Source organism: Pteronotus mesoamericanus, unplaced genomic scaffold (genome assembly GCF_021234165.1).
Source record: "Pteronotus mesoamericanus isolate MK-2021 breed Mesoamerican mustached bat unplaced genomic scaffold, CSHL_Meso_final contig_64, whole genome shotgun sequence".
Taxonomy (NCBI): domain Eukaryota; kingdom Metazoa; phylum Chordata; class Mammalia; order Chiroptera; family Mormoopidae; genus Pteronotus; species Pteronotus mesoamericanus.
In genome coordinates, this window is record NW_026555224.1 from 4,356,444 (window position 1) to 4,378,950 (window position 22,507).

The 22,507-nt window shown below is 38.1% G+C and overlaps 1 protein-coding gene across 1 annotated transcript in view; it reads left to right on the forward strand.

The window, feature by feature from the left end:
* The first annotated feature begins 16,804 nt into the window (after positions 1-16,804).
* Positions 16,805-22,507, forward strand: part of CDR2 (cerebellar degeneration related protein 2) — a 32,981-nt gene continuing 27,278 nt past the window's right edge. The window contains exon 1 of the mRNA XM_054580908.1: positions 16,805-17,152. Coding sequence (XP_054436883.1) covers positions 17,074-17,152 — 79 coding nt within the window. The 5' untranslated portion in view covers positions 16,805-17,073. The remainder of the gene's footprint in view (positions 17,153-22,507) is intronic.

The window sequence follows — 22,507 nt, forward strand, 5'->3', positions numbered from 1 at the left end:
TGGTGGGGGAAAGGCAGAGACCAATGTATTTGGAAAATAAATTAATTAATTAAAAAGAAAAGAAAAGAAAAGTGACTAGATTAATAGCTGAAGGAGACAGCCACAGACAGTAGATACCTGGAAGTCTCAAACAAACTGCCTAAGGTCAGACAAGGTCGACATTTGACATCATTAGAGGCAGATCCAGAAAGAAAATACAGTGGTCTCCTACCATAGAAGTTCACACCACAAAGTCAGGAAATCAAAACAGATCAATTTAAGTAGCAGAAGCAAAAAAGAAGAGTTTCACAAATAGTGGGAAGACAAAGAAACACCCCCCAGTCGAAGGGAAAGGAGGAATCCCCACAAAGAGAACTAAATGAAATAGAGGCAAGTAAACTATCAGATATTGAATTCAAAACAATAGTTCTAAGGAAGCTCAATGACTCAGTGAGCTCAGAGAGAATTACAAAAGCTACAGGGAAACTATTAGGAACTTACTGCAAACTACATCAGCATGAAAAGGGACATAGAAACTATCAAAAAGAGAGAAGAGGAAATGAAGAATACAATTTCTGAATAGAAGAACACAGTAGAAGGAATCAAAAGCAGGTTAGATGAAGCAGAGGACTGAATCAGCGAGCTGGAGGATAGGGTAGAAAAAAGCTCACAGGAGCAAGAAATTGGAAAAAGACTCAAAAAGAATGAAGAGGCATTTAGGGAAATGCAGGGCAACCTGAAATACAATAATATCCTTATAATAGGGATTCCAGAAGGAGAAGAAAAGGAACAAGGGATAGAGAACCTTTTTGAAAAAGTGATGATGGAGAACTTTCCTAATTGGAGGAGGGAAAAAGTCACACAAGTCCAGGAAGCACAGAGAGTCCTATTCAAGAGGAACCTAATGAGGTCCACTCCAAGACACATCATCATTAAAATGGCAAGTATCAAAGACAAACAGAGAATCTTAAAGGCAGCAAAGGAGAAACAGGTAGTAACATACAGGGGAACCCCGATACAGCTAGTAGCTGACTTCTCAACAGAAACACTACAAGCCAGAAGGGAATGGCAAGAAGTATTCCAAGTCATGAAAAGCAAAGGCCTGCAACCAACACTGCTCTACCCAGCAAGCCTCTCAATTAAAATGGAAGGTGAAATAGGAATTTCCCAGACAAAAGAAGGCTAAAAGAATACACCTCCACCAAACCAGCATTGCAAGATACGCTAAAGGGTCTGCTTTAAGAAGATGAAGAAAAAGAGTCTATGAATACCCAGTTCCTTTCACAGTCACCAATACTTGATATTACCAATATTTTTAATACTTATTAATCTGTGTGACAATGATGTGTGTATTTTAATTTTTACATTATTATTTGTTGAAACTAAATCTGTTTTTTATATTTCTTGACTATTTCTATTATTTTTTAAAAACTTTAAATGAGTTCTTGGTATTCTTTATTCATTTTTTGATTAAATTGTTGTAGAAATTTTTCCCTAAAACAAAAAAAAACTATTAACCCTTTTTTAGGTGTGTTGCAAATACTTTCCTATTCTATTACTTGTCCTTTAACATTTCTTAAATGTTTATTACTATATAGTCTTAAATCTTTAATATAGTCATATTGTCAATATTTTACTTTATAGCTTCTGGGTTTGAATATTTTACTTCAGGGTAAGAAAAATATTAGTTTGTATTTTCTCTTAAAACTCCTTACATTTTACATACTGATTTTTAACTCACCTGAATATTTCTTGTATAATGTGTGAAATAGGGCTCTATATTTGTTTTATTTCAAGTAATAGTGGTCCATGCACCTTATTTGTTGAATAAGCCTTATTTTACCCATTGATTTGAAATACAATTTAATAATATATTATATTGTTAGACAGATATATATGTTTTTTTCTAGGATGCTCATTTTATTTCATTGATCTACTTGATTATTTCTGTGCTGGTGTCATGTTGTTTTAATTTCAGAGACTTTATAATGAATTTAAATTTTTTAATATTTTATAATGGATTTTGATATTTAAAATAAGTAAATAAATAAAATCAACCTGCATTTTAAAAACAAGATAGAAAGGAAGGAAGGAACTCCTGCCTTTTGCGACAACATGGATGGAACTGGAGAATATTATGCTAAGTGAAATAAGCCAGTTGGTGGAAGACAAATACCATATGATCTCACCTATAAGTGGAATCTATTCAACAAAATAAACTAATGAACAAAATAAACCATAGTCATATAACCACAGAGCAGACTGAAAGTGATTGGAAGGGACAGGGAAGGAGGACATGGTGGAAAGAATGGGAAGGGACTGGGCAAAGAACATGTATGAATGACCCATGGACATGGACAACAGAGTGGGAATTGACTGTGGGAGCAGGGGCTGGGGTGGGATGGGGGGAGGAGGGCAATGGGGGAAAAACTGAGACAACTGTAAGAGAATAAACATGATTTAAAAATAAAATAAAATAAAAAAGAAACCTTACAGGCAAGAAGGGGCTGGAAAGAAGTATTCAAAGTCATGAAAGGTGAGGACCTACATCCAAGATTACTCTATCCAGCAAAGCTCTCATTTATGGGAAGGGTAGATAAAGTGCTTCTCAGATAAGGTCAAGTTAAAGGAGTTCACGATCACCAAGCCCTTATTATATGAAATGTTAAAGGGACTTATCTATGGAAAAGAAGAAGATCACAACTAGGAACAGTAAAATGACAATAAACTCATAAGTATCAACAACTGAACATAAAAAACAAAAACAAAAACAAACTAAACAACTAGAATAGGAATAGAATCACAGAAATGGAGATCACATGGGGTGATAGCAGCAGGGAGGCAGAGGGGGAGAATGGGGGAAAAGGTACAGGGAATAAGAACAACTGGGAGGCAAAAAAAAATAGACATGGAGCAGTTAAGGATAGTGTAGGAAATAGAAAAGCCAAAAAACTTATATGTGCGACCCACGGACATGAACTATAAGGGGGAACGCTGATGGGAAAGAGGGTGCAGAGTGGAGGGGTATAAAGGAGAGAAAAAATAGGAAAACTGTATTAGCATAATCAATAAAATATACTTTAAAAAAAGAAAATATTCTTAAATTGTTTCAGCAGGGACGTGGAAAAGAACTTCTTAATTTATTCACCAAAAACACATTTAAATTTTTCATTATTATTATTATCTTTTTTATGCTCACCCAAGGACATACTTACTGATTTTAGAAAAAGGGGAAGGGAGGAAGATAGGGAGAGAAACATTGATATGAGAGAGAAACATCTGTCAGTTGCTTCTCATACCTGCCCCAACTGGAAACCGAACCTGCAACCTAGTTATGTGCCCTGACCAGGAAATGAACCTGCAACATTTGAGTTTACAAGACAATGCTCCACCAACAAAGCCACACCAGCCAGGGCCCCAAAACACATTTTTTAAGGACCAACTATTTCCAGGAACTGAGAAACCAGACCCTATTCACAATAAGCTCAGTTCACTGGGGGCTACAGACGGTCACAGGCAGTGGTAAATGCCACAACAGAGGTAAACAGAGGGCACTGGGCTCAAATAGGAGAGACACCTGATCCAGACAAGGAAGCCTAGGAAGCCCTTCCAGAGAAGTGCATCCCTGAGCTGCACGCAGCCTAAGCAAACACTAGGAGTAAGCTGGGCAAGAAACACTGACAAGATTTACAGACATGGAATGCTGCCTGTTAGACATGGAGATGTTTGAACCAAAAACTACTAAGTATTTCTGTATACTTGAAATAGTAGGAAATAATATGAAAGGGAATAATAGAAATAATAATAAATGAAGGTAAAGAGGTGAATAGGGTCAACATAACAGAGGACTTCACAGGTCATCATTTGGAATCTATCCTGAAAGCAATGAGAGGCCACTTAAGATTGTTAGGCAAAGGAATGACATGTTATTTTAGAAGCAATATGGAAGAAGGGGTCAGAGAGACTGGGGACAAGAGGCAAGGGAGCATGTTGGAAACCATAGTAGTCCATGGAAGAGATGCGGAAGACTGAGCTAAAGGGAGGCAATAAGAACAGAGAAGGGATGGACCCAGTGCATATTAGGGAGATAAAACTCCTGATAATTGGTAGCATATTGGATGTAGGGGACAAAGAAGAAAGAAAAGGCAAAGGTGCTTCACAGTGTCTGACTTGGGCAACTAGATACAAGGCAGAGCTATATCCCAAGAGGGCCAACGGAGGCAAAGAACATGTTTTGGAGGCAAGATCTTTATCTGGTATTTAATGAAATGATGCACTTTAACAGGTTAATGATGCACTTAACTTCACTGCAAAGTCTAGTGTATCCAATCTCTTCAAAACAGTTGCTAACATTCAAATGATTATGCAGAAAGGTACACTGACTCTGCTAGAAATGAATATTAAAAAGAGTTCAGACTTAAGGGGATTCAGTGCTTGAAAGGGTGGATGACAAGCCCTGGTATAAATTTAAGACTGATGCTGACCTTTACTTACATGATAACAGTGAGATACACAGCCAAAAAGTACTAGTATCGTTGTCCCAGAAGTAACATGACAATAGAGGCTGCTCCTTCCAGGCAGAAAGAAATTAAAATAATTTTATAATAACCAAATTTCTTCAGCCAGGACTGGCTCATAAGTAAAAGGCATGAAATGGAAACAGACTGACATCATTTTAAAACGGAACCCCATGAATTATACATACTCTTGCTGACAACAAAATAAATGTTCTCAGCAAAAAAAATAATAAAATAAAATTGCTTCTGAACTGTCAGTTGAAACACAGAGCTAATACTGTCTATCATGGTTAGAAATGCTATTATCCATAAAAATTGACGAAGGATAATAATGTCCTATAAATAACAAAAAATAGCTATTATTTCTTATAAAACAGACAAGGAAATGGTTTCTGACATTTTCATTTTTGCACTAACATGAAGAGATTTTACTAAAAACCAAACATACAAAAGCATTGCTTTATGGTAATGTGAAAGGTCCAACTCAAATCTAAAATACATCCAGGTTTTAAATTTGGGATAAAAATTCAGAATTCATCTAGCTCACAGGAGATAAAGCAAACATTTATTGAACAAATGAAAAAACATTTCACTATTCTCCTTACTGTAAGTCCAAAATGCACTTTTTACCCTAAAATCAAGCACCAGACATTAAAAAAAAAAAATTTATGTTCCTACCTACATTTCTTCTGGTTTTGTTGCCTGCTTTATCTTATATATTTTCATAATTCTAATAGACTTGTTTTGAGAGCTCAGATACATTTTTTTCTGCATTTCTTGCTACCAATGAAAAAGTTCTAGGCTCCAAAGTTTTGCTAAATACACATATATACATTAACAAAGATTAGAACGTACTCTGTTTTCAATAAAAACTACATTATTTAGCTGTGAAAAGCTTTCACTAACCAAATGTACATATATTACAATTAGAAGAAAATTTTGAATGATGTAAATAGAACACAAATGTTCTTTAAGACACATAAAGATTTTCTCCCCTGAGTGATTCATTGGCTTACTTCTCTACTTTCAAGGAACAAGAGCTAAAAACAATGGCTCAGTGATTGATGTAATCCAAGGCATTTCTTAGAGTTCTGTAAGAGAAAGTACATAAAATACACCAGCAAGTCCCCTTGTATTCCTACATATAATAATATTGTACAATTCCACATCTTACATATTGAGGTGAATCTTCTTGTTCTCAATTTCTAATACATAAACAGTACAAGAAGTTAATAATGTAATAAATAGGTGGCAGAGTGAAAAAAGCAAGATTTTGAAATCAAGTGTCCCTAAATTTGAATGCCAGCTTTGCCATGTTATCAGTTGTGTGTTCAAATTACTTCACCTAAGAGTCATTTTTCTCCATATCTATCTGTTGCTCTTGAGCGCATGCTTTCTCTCTCATCTACTACACACTCAAATATAAGGTATTTAATAACTGTTAGCTATTAGTTTTGTGTCCCATATGTAAAAAGATAAGTACCAATGATGAATAATCTTACAAAAGTCATGAAAGAAAGAGACTGCTTTTTCTTTTACTAAAATAAAGCCTTCTACAAACATGATTTTGGCTCTCCATTCATGTTTATTGAGAGGAGTTTGTGAATAGTGTGTTTTAGCATAAATGTCAGTGAGCTTATGACAAATGAGCCTAAATCAAGAGAGACAGAGGCAGTGATGGCTGCACAATGAGTCTAATTAATATTTGCTGCATTGAGTCTTAATCATAAAAGCTAACACTTCTAGAGTGTTTATTTTGTGCCAGGAATCATTTTGGGTACTTCATGTGTTTTAATTCATGTAATCATCATCATAAGTCCACTAGTTAGGCACTATTTTTATTCTCATTTTATAGGTGAGGAAACTGAGGCACAGAGAGGTTGAGTAACTCACCCAGGATCTCACAGCTAGTGAGAGGGGAGCTAGACTCCTCCCTCTCCAGCAGGCCCCATGCTCTTGACCTGTTTACTAGTCTGCCTCTCTCAGGGGAGTGGGATGTGGAAGAGTCACAAATCTATTAAAACAGGTATTATAAACAGCACTTGTTCATTCTTTTCTCCTTTCATTTATTCAGCTCTTCAAAAAGAAATCCACTGAGAATACAGCCTGAGAAAATGAAAATACAGTGCTTACCCTTCATTACTATCCCCAATAGTTAGTGACTTAACCAATTAAATAACATTAACAATAGATTCCATGTTATTTTTTTTACCCAATAATTTATACAAGTGTCACTTCTCTAGAAATTAAAAATAAACTTCAAGCAACTTTGAATTTCTACTTTATAATGATTTTTTAATTGAGATAAATGGATATCTGTATGTTCATGGAGGGCTTGAGAAAAAGGATGGTTGAAAACTTTTGGCCATATTTCCCCTAAAATTTAATAGGCAAGAGAGACTGGGAGAAAATATTTGCTGGACATACAACAATGGACTGATATCTACAATATATAAAGAATTCTTACAATTTAAAAATATGAGGACATTCAACTCAGTGAAAAAAGAAGTCAAAAGATCTGAACAAATAATTCACAAAAAAATATATGGATGGCAAGCAAGCACATGAAAAGATGTTCAACATCATTAGTAATCATTAGGAAAATGCAAATCAAAACCACAGTTAAATACTACTACTTCACATCTACTAGTAGGCTAAAACTAAAAAGACTTATCATAAGCACTGGTGAGAATGTGGAGCAACTGGAACACATACACTAATGGTAGGAATGTAAAATGGTCAACCACTTTGGAAAACAATTTGGCATCATCTTTAAAAGTTAGACACCTACCATGCAATCCAGCCATTCCACTCTTAGGTATTTACCTAAGAGAAGGAAAGCATATGTCCCTCCAAAAACACAAATGTTCATAGCAGTTTTCTTTGCAATAGCTCTGAAGCTGGAAACAAGCCAAATGTCCATCTCAAAGTGAATAGATAGCAAATTGTGTTATATCCATTCAATGGAATACTATTCAGAAATAACAAGGAATGAAACATTAATACCAACAACAACACAACAGAAAGAATCCAGACCAAAAAAAATTACATACTGTATCATTTCACTTATATAAAAATCTAGAAAATGCAAACTATAGTGACAGAAAGCAGGTAGGTGGTTACCTGGGGATGAGAGAGGTTGGAGAAAGGCTCGAGAAGGGATTACAAAGAGGCACAAAGAAACTTTGAGGAATGATGGATATGTTAACTATCTTTAAAAAATTTTTTTTTTTACTTATTTTTAGAGAGAGGGGAAGGGAAGGAGAAAGAGAGGGAGAGAAACATCAATGTGTGGTTGCCATTTGCACACCCCCAACTGGGGACTTGGCCCACAACACAGGCATGCTGGGAATTGAAATAGCAATCCTTTGGTTTGTGGGCTGGCAGTCAATCCACTGAGCCACACCAGCCAGGGCAGATACGTTAACTATCTTGATTGTGGTGATGGCTTCATGATGCATGTACATGTCAAAATGTACCAAGTTGTATGTTTTAAATACGTACAGTTTACTAAGGATCAATCATACTTCAGTAAAACTGTAATTTTTAAAAAACTGCCTTTTTTCAACTCTAACATTTTTTCCAAGTATTTAATAAAGCATGAAAAATAAGACCAGAAGCCTGTATTAAAAACTGTCAGCATTGCTCTGACCAGTGTGGCTCAGTTGGTTGGGTGTCATTCCACAAAGTAAAAGGTCACCAGTTTGATTCCCAGTCAGGGCACATGCCTAGGTTACAGATTCGAATCTCAGTCAGGACATGTATGAGAGGCAACCAATTGATGTGTCTCTCCCTCTTTTTCTCCCTGCCTTCCCATCTCTAAAAATAAATAGATAAAGTCTTTGTTTAAAAAAACCATCAGCATTTTGTATAATAGAAAACTACTGGGAATAATCTCAGAGCCATTAGAAAAATTCAATTATGGAACACTGATATAATTTACCCCCAACACAACTATTTTTAAAAGGTAGATTTATATATGACATGGGCGTTTCCATAACCTATTAAGCAGCAGTACTACCCCAAGTGATCTACAGATTCAGTGCAGTCCCTATCAGTATCCCAGCTGTCATTTTTGTAGGCATTGACAAGATAATTCAGAAATGCACATGGAAATGCAAGGGACCCAGATTAGCCAAAACAATCTTGGAAAACAAGAACAAAGCAGTAGGGCTCACATTTTCCAGTTTCACCAAAAAATAAGAAGACAGACCACAGAATAGAGAAAAAAATTGCCAATAATATATCTGATAACAAATTATATCAAAAATATGCAAAGAGCTATTACAACTGAACAATAAAAAGACAAATAACCCAATTAAAAACTGGACAAATGTGATGAATATATATTCCTCCAAAGAACATATACAAATGGCCAATGGCATAAGAAAAGATGGTCAACAACATCATTAATCATCAAGGAAATGCAAATCAAAGCCACAATGAAATGTTATTCATACACATAAGAATGGCTATAGTCAAAAAGAGAGATAATAGCAAGTGTTGGTAAAGATTTGAAGAAACTGGAACCTTTGTCACTATTACAATATACTACGAATATACAATGGTGCAGCCACTTTGGAAAATAGTCTGTCTCAAAAAGTAAAACATTTCCATATGACACAGATAATATACTCTTAGGTACACACTCAAAAGAAATAAAAAATATATGTCCACGCAAAAACTTATATGTTAAGGTTTACAGTAGCATTATTCCTGTATAGTCAACATGCGTTAACAATCCATATGTTCATCAACTGATGAACAGAAAAACAAAATGTATATATTCATACAATGGATGATTATTTGGCCGTAAAAAGAATAAAGTACTGACACATGTTGTAACATGGATGAACCTTAAAAGCATTATGCTAAGTGAAAGAAGCAAGTCATAAAAGACTACACATATACGATTCCACTCGTATCAAAGTCCAAAATAGGGAATTCTATAGAGAGAGAAATTAGAAATGGTTGCATAGAGCTGAGAGGGGGATAGGGAAATAGCAGGGCAATAGTTAAAGGGTGTGGTTTTATTTTTAGGTGATTAAAATGTTTTAAAATTGACTCTAGTGATGATTGCATACATATGTAACGACACTAAGAACCACTGAATTGCACATTTTAAATGGGTGAATTGTGTGGTATGTAAATTATATCTCAATGAAGCTGTTTAAAAACTCTACTCTTCTTTTAAATTCTTTTATATATGACTTTAACAAACTTTTTATTTTTATTTTTTATTTTTTGGCCTGGAGAAGAGAAGGTACTATAGGCACGTATGTGATTAAAAAGCAGGAAGATGTAGATAGCTGAGAATCTAATAGTGACAAGTGGAGATAGAAACTCAAACAGTTTCCATTCTGGTTCATTGAACATAGAAACGAATAGCTTGACAAACCTCAAACTGCCCTGAAGTGAGAGCATCACTTTCTTATGCATACACTGTACCTGGGAATATACAGCTAAGCTGAAAATGACATTCTCCTCAGTATACTCTCTGAAGTCAAAAATGACATTCTACTTGTTATACTCTGTGAAATAAACCTGTAAACACAGTACTTTAGAGACAGAATCTTAAAAGTACACAGCTCTGAAGGCAGAGCCTCCCTTCCTCATTTGTAAGAATAAGAAAGTAGAGTCTTTCCTTCAAAGGTGGTCTGAGGATTATTTGAGATCATGTGTATGCATTTCGCACAGTCCGTGGCACATGGTAAGTACTCAATACATATGAGTTATCACTATTAAGGTATATACAGCAAGCACACTATGAAAAAAGGCCCGAGCTAATGGCAGAAAGGCAAATTCTGTCCTGTACACTTTACCTAAGAAAGTGTGGTAACACTTAGAAATATTTTAGAAATATTTCTATCCCACAGGGTTTAACTATTTTTGAGTAAACAGTAAAAACTCATCTATTTAGAATGACTTATTCTGAAGAGTATATATAACAGATTTTACTTATTTAATTATGAAAGTATAAAAATCTCATATCATGGATAGGTTAAGTAATAGTATTGGAGGATATACTTAGGTTAAAGGGAGCATTTTGATTCACCTACTCTCCAGCATAATGAACAGCAGGCTAGTATAATTTTTGAAGGTGGGCACACCATCTACCATAATGGTAAAGACCATGGAATTTTAATAACACTCTGAAATTCCAGGACTCAGTCTTTGAGCCAAGTATTTTGGAAACCTGGCTTTAAGAATACCTGAGTAACTCTTCTTCATTGTAAAGGTCATAAGAATTTTAAATGCCAGGGCAAAGCAAAACTACACACTCAGAGAAAGCCACTTATTTTCTTCCATAGCTCTGCTGAGGCTTAAATGAGAATGCTCACAGGTTCAACACTCAAAAGCTCAAATGTTTAAAATATCACATTGCTCAGCTCTCACTTTTCCCCCTTCATTTCTTATTTCCAGTATATTTCTGCTGAATCTTGTATAATGTCTAGGGCTCTGAATCTTTGTCTCTCTTAATAAATTATGTCATTTTTTTTCCAAACTATTGATATAGTCAGGTTCTTCATTTCCTCAGCCAGGTAAGAGTCAAACCTTCAATCCCTGCAAGAAAGGAAGCAGGAAGGCTATTGCATATAAAGCAGCACCACACAAAACACAACTGTGATGACTGGAACAGCAGCTGACCTTCAACTTATTGTGAAAATACATAGTCAGACCATTAAGAGTGCTGCAGATCATTAACATTATCTAGAAGGAAAAAAACCCACAGTATTATTTTAGCGTACTTCATACTGATGAAAAGGACCCCTGGATGTTTACTTAGTGTGAAAAAACCAAAGCTGATCATTAAAGAAAGCTTATTGCTATAAACACTAACAGGGGGCATGCCTGCTGACATAATAATAACTGCTAATACCACTCAAAAAGCCAGTGTGCATTCATTTTGTGTTTAGGCATCATTGTACCAGTGTTTACATGAATTCTTTTATTAAACCCTTAAAACAACCTTAAGAAGCAGGTACAATTATTATTTCTACTTTACAAAATAGGAAACTGAGGGCCAGAGAAGTTAGGCAACTTCCCTAGCTAATAAGTGATAGTGCCAGGTTTGAGCCAAGGCAGGTGGAAAGCACTGAGTCTGTACTTTCAGTGGTTATGCTAGATGGCCTCTCCCCAAGGCACACAGGGCCATGCCTCAGCAGAGTGGTGGCCTGTATATATACCATGGTCTAGTTTCACATAATTTCATTAAGAAAGATTAAAGTATCATTGTTGCTATCCAAGACCATGAACCATATTAAAATACAGTACAATTTGTGAATACCATGGGAATTTCTAAGACATAGAATATCTTAACAATAATTGTATGATTGTTCCACGTAAGTGAATTTTCCAGATAGCCAAAACGTACCCTTTAAACACGATAACTTTTATGCTTTAAATGGCAATTCTTTACAAATCTCACTGCCCTCAAACAAAGGAACTTGAACATGAATAACTTTGACCTAGAATGTCTTTCAGCTATGTGAGAAATCAACTCTTTGGAGAATCACAATAACGTACAACTGTGAGGAAGAGAAACTGTCCTAGTTGAAGGGATAGGAAGGGCTCCATCTCACCTGGGCTTAGTAAAAAGCTACTTCTGAAATCTTGTACATATGTAAAAAAAAAAACTTCACATAGTATAAAGTGAAGACAGAATTTAGCATTTTAGTCCCTAATGTTATCATAGAATATGCCAAAACAATGGACTTGGTACTTAAAAGTATCATTTTCCATGCAGATTTCTTCCTCCTTTTGTTAAAAAAAAAAGGAAAATGTTGAAATTCACTGTTTGCATACAATAGCTGATGGGTTGCACAATTCCAGTGGACACTAGTTAATTTTAGTTCAGAGTCCAACTCCCCTAGCTGTGGATACAGAACCAGATTTAACACTTTCTTCCTATTCACTCACTCGACAGTTTTTTTAGATGTTGCCAAAAACTATAATTTGCATATAGCTAAGACTCTCCTTGAATATATTTTTAATCTATCTTGTAATTTATAACAGTAAGATTTCTCCAGGAGTACAGACATGCTTATCTTGTGACCAGGAAGAGGTATTTATGGCACTATTATCCTTCCTACTCTGGAGGGTGCAACAGAAAAGGAATAATGAGGTGACATCCTTTAGTTAAAGTCAAAGAGAAAGAATAGAAGCGAGCTCTTCATTTTAGTATAAAGTTCTCCATTCAACAGTACAGACTTGCATTGGAAAATTTATTTTTTCTTTTCTCCTGACAGACTATATAACTAAAATGGATATAGGAAAAAACACATTCTGGTCTTCGCTCTGATTAATGACCCCTCTTAAATCTGGCCTATTGTCTTACCCTTTCAGTGATTTATCTGACTAGAAAACAGGAAAAGGTTGACCATGCTAGAGGTAGGTATAGATATCTGCCCTTCGTTTTAAGAGAACACCATGACTTTCCTGTTTCATTCCTGCTTTACTGGGACATTGGCCAGGTCTCCACACTCTACTGAATCAGAAAACAGACAAATATTCAGGTAGCTTGAGAGCTGTAACTTGCTTGAATAAGCCTTGGGAAATAATCATAGACTGCAGTCTGTATTGCCCACTTTTTTGGGGAATGGAGGACAACTTTGAACTGGGGAGAGGGCATTTGGCTCAAATGATCAAATACCTAAGTCCCTGAACTTCATTTTGCATTGGGAAAACCCAAGAATGATTCCAATGCTATGGGAAGTAGGCCCCTCTAATTATCAAAAGGAGTTACTAAACCCATATGCAGCCCTGACCAGTGTGGCTCAGAGAGACTTGGTTGGGCATTGTCCTGCTAAGCAAAAGGTCACCAGTTCGATTCCTGGTCAAGGCACATGCTTGGGTAATGGGTTCAGTACCCAGATGGGGTGTATATGAGAGGAAACTAATGAATGTTTCTTGCTTGCTCTCTTTTCACTCCCTTCTCTCTCTAAAGATAAATAAAACCTTTTTTTAAAAAACCCATATGCAGGCCATGCATTGTATACAGACTGAATAAAGAATATTTTGCCCATATGTGCACTAATGTTCTTACAATGGTTGTAGATTCTGCAGTAATGAAAAAATACAAAGCTGAATTTTTTGTCATTAGGCAGTGTCAAACAGTTGAAATATATAAGTACTGTTATGTGAACATCAGCTAACATTTTTTGCTTTCAGGATAAATTTTCAGATTTGTAAAAGCTGGGAACTACTGAAGACCTCACTCTTGGGTGTTACATATATAAGTGAGAAGAAAGATTGAGGCTAGAAGTTACTGGATTACTAAGAGGGCCAAAAACAAGGGAGCCAGAAAAACCAATAGCCAAGATAAAAAATTAGCCCACCAAAATCTAGACACTCTTCTTTAGTTTCATTTCAGGCATGCTAAAACAAGAAGCAAGCCACACCCTCTCAACTGATGATCCAGCATTAAGTCAGAAGGCAGGGGTTTAGAAACTCAGAATTTTGTAAAAGGACATACGCTTGCTAAGTTGAGATCAATTTTTTTAAAAAAAGAATTTGAGTTAAGCATCCTGTCTGAAACATGTGAATATAAGGTTTTAATAATATTATGAAAACTCTATAACCTGCACTTCTCTTTGTTTATATATGTTGAGAGGGGGAAGTAAAATCTTCCTATTTCAACCTCCAAAGGAACCATCAGAACTTTGCTTTGGATTATTGTCATCCTAGTAAATATTTATTTCTGTAAGTACCTAACTGAAAATCACCAATTACAATTTTTTTAAAACTACTACTGCTATCTAAAGACTCTCCTTACCTGATTTTACTATAGCAAGAAAACACAAAACATTTTATTTTTACAACCAAGGACAAAGGATCTCTGGTTCCTCTTTATCATAAAGAGTGTGAATGTGTGTGTGTGTGTGTATGCACACACACACATATATATATATATTAAATCCTCACTCAATTGTCGCATTACCGGTGCCACAACAAATCGAAGAGGCACGAGACTGAATGCGATGAGTAGTAGGGGACTTAGTGGACATGACCAACTAAGCCCCGAGCTGAGGGAAAGCATCTATTTTATTAGCAGGCTTAAACAATACAAAGAACGCAAGCTGATTTGAGAACCACCTGACCTGATATTTATCAAGACTGCAGGGACAAACATTCCTTACATTAATCTAGTCACTAAAGCCAGTTCTTAAGAACCCTCAAGGAAGTACCATAGATAGATAACAATCATTGTCCCTTGGTGGGGTTCCACCTCCCTCGCCAGCCAGTTTGCTGGTCAAGCTTGGATATGCAGACAGTAAGTTCCTCCAGCCAAGCAACTCCCTTGGCTAGATGAATCCATCTTCCACACTCGATTCTATTTTTATTCATCTTAGAGAGGAAGAGAGAGAGAAACATTGATGGGTTGCCTCCCATACCTGCCCCAACCATAGATCGAACCCGCAACCTAGGTATGTGCCCTGACCAGGGATTGAACCCACCACCTTTTGGTGCATGGATGTTCCAAACAACTAAGCCACCTGGCCAGGGATACAAAAAGTTTAGAAGTAGCAAAACAGTGCCATGATTAGGCTAGGCAGAGGCACTAAATACCATCAGGGTCATTACTCACTAAACTACTACTAAAACCAATAATTACGTTGCTGAAGAGGCTGCTCATGATTACTTCTAAGCTATAACTACGTAGATTCCCAAAGAATGCTGGGGACCTCTCCAAGGCAGGGCTTTTAGCATTGAAGGTTAACACCTTTTTTTAGTGCAGCTTTTGTTCAAGCTTTTCCAGGAAAAAATAAACAAAACTTTCCGTCAACAGCACCCTTTTTTAAGAACTCACTAATATCAAAAGGCAGAAAGCACTTCTTTTTAATTTATTGATTTTAGAGAGATCGATTTGTTGTTATTTATTTATGCATTTATTGGTTGCTTCTTGTGTGCCCTGACCCAGGATGGAACCTGCAACCTTGGTGCACCGAATGATGAATGACGCTCTGAACAACTGAGCTTTCTTGCCAGAGAGTGTTGTTTTTTGGGGGGAGAGGGGGTCATTTTAAACTATCAATAACTTCCAGATAATTCTCCACGTATTTCTTACTTTTTGAAAGAGAATTTAAAAGAATGTTTCAATATACTTTCCCATTTGATTTGGGGTCAAAATGGGCTATTTATCACGATGAAAAAAGCTAGCACTTTCAATCTTGCAGATTAGTGAACTATAGAAGATGAGTCTCTTGAAGATCAGATTCATGATTCTAGCCCTTCAACTTCTACAAATCACCGTCAGCAAGTCCTACATCCAACCATCTCTCTTTCCAAAGAGCTCTGTCTGTAGTAACTTGGAAAATAAGATGGTTTTATTTTCTTTTGGCTCTGGACTATTATCTCTACCAGAATACTGACAATAGGGCAGTAAAGGCTTTACACGGGACCTAGCTTTCTTATTTTTCAATCTAGCAATAAAAAGCCGATCAGTAATAAGTTGCCTTTTAGGATACCTGGATTGAGAAGAAAGGGATTTGTGAGTTTACCATTCCTCTTTTACTATGATTATTACCTTCTAACACCATTATTCCTTTTACATGTATTTGTTGGTAGTCTGCTCTAAAAGAGCTCTGCATTCTCTTCTCTCCAGGTGCAATGTCGTGATCTCAGAGGCTTAAACTGGGACCTCTGAACCTTTTAAAATCTCTTACAAAGTTGCTTACAATTTTTTTCTAAGGAGATAGCTTCAACTGCATCCCCTCCGCCACCAGGTTCCCAAGTGCGCCTGGGGCCCGTCGTTTTAATGGGATCACTCCCAGTTGTCAAAAAGAAAATGTGTGGCATCCCTCAACTCCCGACCCACCTTAATTTCCCCGCATCTAGAAGAAAGAACCTGGGAATCAAAAGACCAGAGCGTCTACGGAGACGAAGACCTCGGGTTCCCGGCACCCTCTGCGCCCCCGCCTGTAGGAGGGACGCCGCAGTATAATAGTCACACTCAAGGCCGAATCCGTGCCTTCCAGCCCACGAAGCCTGACCACTGGCTGGCTGTCTCCCAGGCGAGACAACCACCACAGCGGCCCCAGAAGTTCCAAGTCCAAACACGGTCCTACCAGTTCGATTCCACAACTCAACACGGGGAAGGGGGCGGGGCTTCGAGCCTCACCCTTCGCTTTCCCCGCCTTCTTTGTTTCCTACAGAGTTTCCATTGGCTGCTTGCCCTAGAGACTGAGCGACCCGCGGCCCTGCGGTTGAGGTGCGATTGGACAAGCTAGCTGTCGCTCGGCCAGCGGCCCGCTCGCGATTGGTCAAGGAACAGCTGGGGGTTTGAATTGCCGCCCCGGTCGGGGAGGGCTCTGCAGAAGTGCCACGTTGGGCCCGGCTGCGGCTTGAGGAGCCGCCTCCGAGAGCCGGCTAGGGCAGTCGGGCCGGGTTGCTGGACTTTGGGACCTTTGGGAGGCTCGAGGCGAGCTGGCAGGCGGCTCCAGACAGGCAACGCGGCGGCTTGTCCCGCCCGAGGGCGGCTCTGGCTGAGGGCGGAGGAGCCGGTGGAGCGCCCGGGGCAGCGGCTGGGGCGGGACGGAGGCGGCGGGGGCCACTGCCCCCGGGAGAACCGACCAAGATGCTGGCGGAAAACCTGATGGAAGAGTTCGAGATGAAGGAGGACGAATCGTGGTACGACCACCAGGACCTCCAGCAAGGTGAGGCCGTGGGCGGCGGGTGGGCGGCCTGGCCGGAGAGACTGCGGGCGGCGAAGCTGTTGACAGGTTGCGTTTGCTTGCGACCGAGGGACCCCAAGTGCTGGGGAGGGCCGGGCTCACCTGGCATAGGGAGTGGCCGCACCTGCCTATCCCTCCCGGAGAGGCTCTGCGAGGACCCGGGCGGCTGCGCAGTTGTTACCATCACCATTAGCGCGTGTGGACCGCAAGCTCTGCGCCCGGCACTGTCTGCCCCGCTATTCCGGGTCAGTCCTCCCCGCAGTCCTCCAGGCTATAAACACCAGGCTCCTCTGGGGAAATCGCAGCGGCGCGGGTGCGAACTGCTGTGGTGGCACGGGCCTCGGTGCGCTGTGCAGGACCTGTGCGAAGCTCTGGGCACAAACGGGATCTGCACAATAACTCGGGGCGGGGGGTAACTTTTTTTTGTTGTCGGCCCCATTTTCTAAGGAAGAAAAGCGGGGGCCAAAGCGACCAAGTGTCTTCCCTCGAGTTAATAGAGGGGAGGAGTCACAGTCGCTGTCCAAACCCTGTCTCTTCGTTACCATTGGTATACAGCTTCTTCTAGTGACATGTTAGACTCTTGGGGGAAGAATTGCTTAGGCACAGTTCACCAGATGCCCTGAAATGACTTGAGGGCATCTGGTGAGCTGGAAGACGCGTTTCTCCCTCTGCCTCCTCCTTCACTGTGAACTCTAGCTTGTTAAAAACTTGCTGATGGTGTGTCTCCACAGAAGAACCTTAGACAACCCTCTATTTGGAGACAGCACGCCCCTTCTTTTGCATATTAATAACAGGAACCTAGTATTGGGGGACACTTTTCGGGTGCTGGGCGCTGACTGGTCCTTAACACCGGTTTCATTTTATCCTCCCAACAGCTATGGAGGTAGAAGTAGATACTGTTATTGAGGGAACTAGTATTCCACTCCAAACTCCAGAACAAACTTTCTTAACCACTATACTGAATAATCCTCAGAAAATTTTTTCAGGCATCTTCCTTTTCTGCAATTCTTTGTAAATCAACTTTTTCAATTTTAACTTGCACTGAAGTTTAACATTTCATTTATGTGAATATTAAATAACCATGATAACCGTTGAACTTGGTGGAGGGAGGGAATGTATGCTTGAATGACTCACACTTAGTAAAGGAAAATGAAACACACTTCTTTGGGGGAAGGTGATTTCTTAAATCAATATGCTGTGGACAGGACAGTCACTTAAACCAAAGTAGTTCACCATTACACTTGGGTAGTAGAAGCTATTAAACGGCTGCAGTGCAGTATTGCCCATTAAGTTCTCTATGTCCACAAGACAAATTTGTCTTACATGTTAACAAGCCTGTTTTCAGAATTTCCCTTTAGGATCGATGGCCTAGTTTGATACTTTCTCCAGGATTTATGTGACAACCATTGTGCAATTGAAACATTTCTTTATAATAAAGTAAGCAGTTTGTATAATCAAAGCTAAATATTTTTCTTCCCTGCCTTTAAGAAGATAGATCTGTACAGGCTTGTTTTTTGTTTTGTTTTGTTTTGTTTTGAATCTAGCATCATATGTAGCACATAATAGAAGCTCAATTTTAATTATTTGTTGGACTAAATTGAGGTTCTCATCCAGGATTACTGTTTCCATGGCTCTCTTCTATAAAGTACCTTAATCCACAATGCACTTTATGCTGTGGGAGGTTGTTAGGAACAAGCAGTTGTAATGTTTCAATCTACTTGAGAAGCAAATGCCACTTGTTGGGGTTACATGTAGAACTCTTTAACCTCTGAGCAGAAGGAGGTCATCAGGTGTTCAAGTTAATGAAGCCTTAAAGAACACAGATCTGAACCTCCTTAGTGCCCGTTCGCATTTGGAAGTTATTCTGTGCTTCTCAAAGGACTTTTACAATCATTATCACAGTGGACTTTGACATAACCCTGTATGTCATAACCAAGCGTGCAAGGTATGAATAGATGTGAAATTCAAAAGATCATAACTTGTGAATATGCCTGTCCTGTTAAACACACTGATAAGCAAATGTAGTGGGGTTTTATCAAGTGCAGACATCTGTCTGTTTATCTGTTTAACATCCTCACTACAGGCAGACCTTGTTTTATTGCATTTCACTTAGGTGCATTACACAGCTATTGCATTTTTCAATGGAAGGCAATACTTCCCACCAGCAAAAAGATTATGATTCACTTTATTGTGATACGTACTTTATTACAGTGGTCTGGAACCAAACCTATAATATCTTTGAGGTCTGCCTGTATTAATGTTACTGAGCAAGCCTTGTTTGGAGAGAACTACTAAAACAACTTTTTAAGATCCCATTCTCATAGAACTATGAGGTTTTTTTCCTTTAGCAATAGAAGCATTATTTAGGTAGATTGATTTTTTTTTTTTTTTTTAATCAAAGTTTGCTGGGGCATTCTTTTTAAAATTGCTGAAAAAATTTAACCTCACAAGGCTCTGGTCTACTATTCATACCTTTTTAGAAACATGTAAAGCTGTGTGCAGGCAGAAGGAGAAAACCCTATGCTTGTACAAAACACTTTGATGCAGAGATTGTCTTTTGTTAGAGGGCTGAGTTGGCACAGGAAGAATACTGACGATGGTCTCTGTGGGTTTGATCCTTTCTGGGACAGCAGGAGCTTTCTGTACAGGTAATGGCGGTGCTTGCTTTGAAATGTGCCCCTGAGAGCAAGGTGAAAAGACTTCAGAGACTGGATTTTCTTTTAGACCAGCTGCTATTGTAATTGTCGTTTGGTGAGCTGTGCAAGCTTAAAATAAGGATTCAGGTTTTTACTGCATGGATCAGCAAATGAAGTCTTAGTTTAAAGGAATTCTAAGATTCCTACTCCTTCATCTTTTCAAGATGAGTACATTTTCCTAGTGTGTGTAACTAACTCGCTGAATCACTGTTTGGAGGGTCATTAAAACTGACATCATCGTTTTTCTTGATGTTTATATTCAGGTTTTTTGCTTTCCCAATTATAGTAACATTGGCAACAGGAGTAACACATAAGCATCACCAAATGATGCATTTGACTTTGTAATAGGAAAAGCTTTCGGCCTTAATATTATTGAATTACAGGTACAAACCACAGCAAACATAGGAATATGTTGTCCTCATGGTTTTGGAAAAAATTGAGGAAAACAAAATATAAAAGCAGTGGAATTTAAAGGTTTCCAAATTCTGGAAGAGAGATCCTTTTAAAAATTCACTCTGGCTGCTGGAGCTGATTTTTTTCTGCCTAGACATAGGGCTGAGTGGAGTATCTGTTTAAAGCTAACAGTGTACAGTGTTAAAATGGATTATTATCACTTGCAAAGGCTGATTAGTGAAAGAATTAAACATGAAGGTATTGCTAGGTTGTGGCTCTCAAGCCCACAGTAAATCTGCAGTGTTTTTAGTGCCCCAAGGCCAGTTCAATAGGATTTAGAAAAGACATCCTCTTAATGAAAATCCTTATTGGAAAATAGGTGAACAGGTACATACGACTTCAAAACTGTGTTGTCTTTTCTTTTGTGTCCTACTTAAAAACAATAATAAAGAACATTCAATACTCTCCCATTTCCCCCACTAATTATTTTGAAAACCTTCTTGGGCTTGCTGCCAGCTTTTGGCTCCATTTGGTTATGGAAGCCATATGCTACATGACAGGAAATGAACTTTTTTTTTAAAGACCAAGGAAGGTCCCTTGTCCTTCAACTAACAGGTGAAGTAATATCCTCTTATACAGTGTTACTTCACAGGTGCTTTCTTGTAGTTGATACTTGTCTTGCTAGAATTCTATCCTAAACAGCCAATGAAATATGAAGGAGACTGAGGCTTGAGGTTACTGAGCAAAGTTGGGCTTTGTTTAACTGGAAATAAGGGCTGAGAGAGGACAAGTCTCAAGTGTTTTCTGGTTGCTGTTGACTGGAAGAATGCTTTACTTAGTGTCCCTCTTTTCTGAAGCAGGAGAGCTGTTCCTGGCTGTGTATAACATAGCACTGGTGGTTCCATAACAGAATGGAAGTAGGTAAGGGTGAAGTTAGTCTTGATTCAGGTTTTGACTGCTAGTTAACACCATCGTTGCTAAGTCTCAGATCCTTTCCAGTGAGAAATTACTAAACTTTAAAACAGGCCAGGAGAGATTTAAGTAATGTCTAGGTCATGTTTGTCTTTAATACAATGTGGTAGCTTCTATGTAGCACTGTGTATACACATTACATACCCTATGAGTACAAAATAATTATTTCTGGAATATCTTTAGCTGTACATAGTTCCATTTTTCACTTGGTAAAGACAAGGTATTAACTTGCCTAGGGTTGTACTTACTTTGTTTGAGAGAACCGGCAGTAAAAGCTAGGTAGCTCAACTCTAGTTTCTCATTGCCATCTGTGAAAACAAGCAAAAAGATTAAGTACCTCAACTAGGGGAATCTGTACTCTCTACCTTAAAGAAATGTGTTGGACACACCTGTCAATAGTCTTAAAGCTCTGTAGATGTGGGTAGCAAAGTAGAGAATGGCGATGAGAGTGAGAGTTAGAACCTGGTGACAGGAGTTTCTGTTTCACCTGTGACTTGTAGATTTGATCAGGTCAGTTAGCACCTTTGTGCTTAAACTTGTTGCGTCTGAAAAACTGGGCTTAATACTTTGAAAACATATAAAGATGAATGTTTCTTACATGATTTGAGCTGTTTGTAAAGGTTCTACGTACTTTGAATACAAGATTTTATTTCATAGACTTGTTATTTGAAATCTTTAGTATATTAATAGGCACTATTAATATTTAAGTCATAGAGAATGTATTTTAACACCTCTCTACCAACAGTACATTGGTTTATTTTAAATGGGAGTTAAATGTTTAATATGAGCTGGAATGGTGTATGGTCAATTTTGCTGCTGTGGTTTTTTCCTAATGAGGGAAAACCAACCAAGTAGGATACTAATTATATACTGGAATGAATAGTACCAGGTGACAAAATGTATTGCTTTTCTGTTATCATTTATTTTACGTTGAGTTTTAATATCAGTAGTTATGAATAGATATAAACCTTGTCAACCTCTAAAAATTAAGTTTAAAAATCATATAGTATGGTTCCCTGTTTTTATAACAAATACTCATAATAAATATTTGTATGACATTAAGTAAAATTACTTAACATCATACTTAGAATAAAAGTCAAACTTTCTTTACCAGGGCCTATAAAATCTTGTTACGATCTGATCCCTGCCTACTTCTCCAACTTCATCGCATACCTCTTCCCCTTATGCTTCTATCACACTGGCTTTTATATGGTGAGATCCTTATCCTTCCAGCTTTAGCTAAATGTCTCCTCAGAGTGACTTTCCTTGTGTCTAC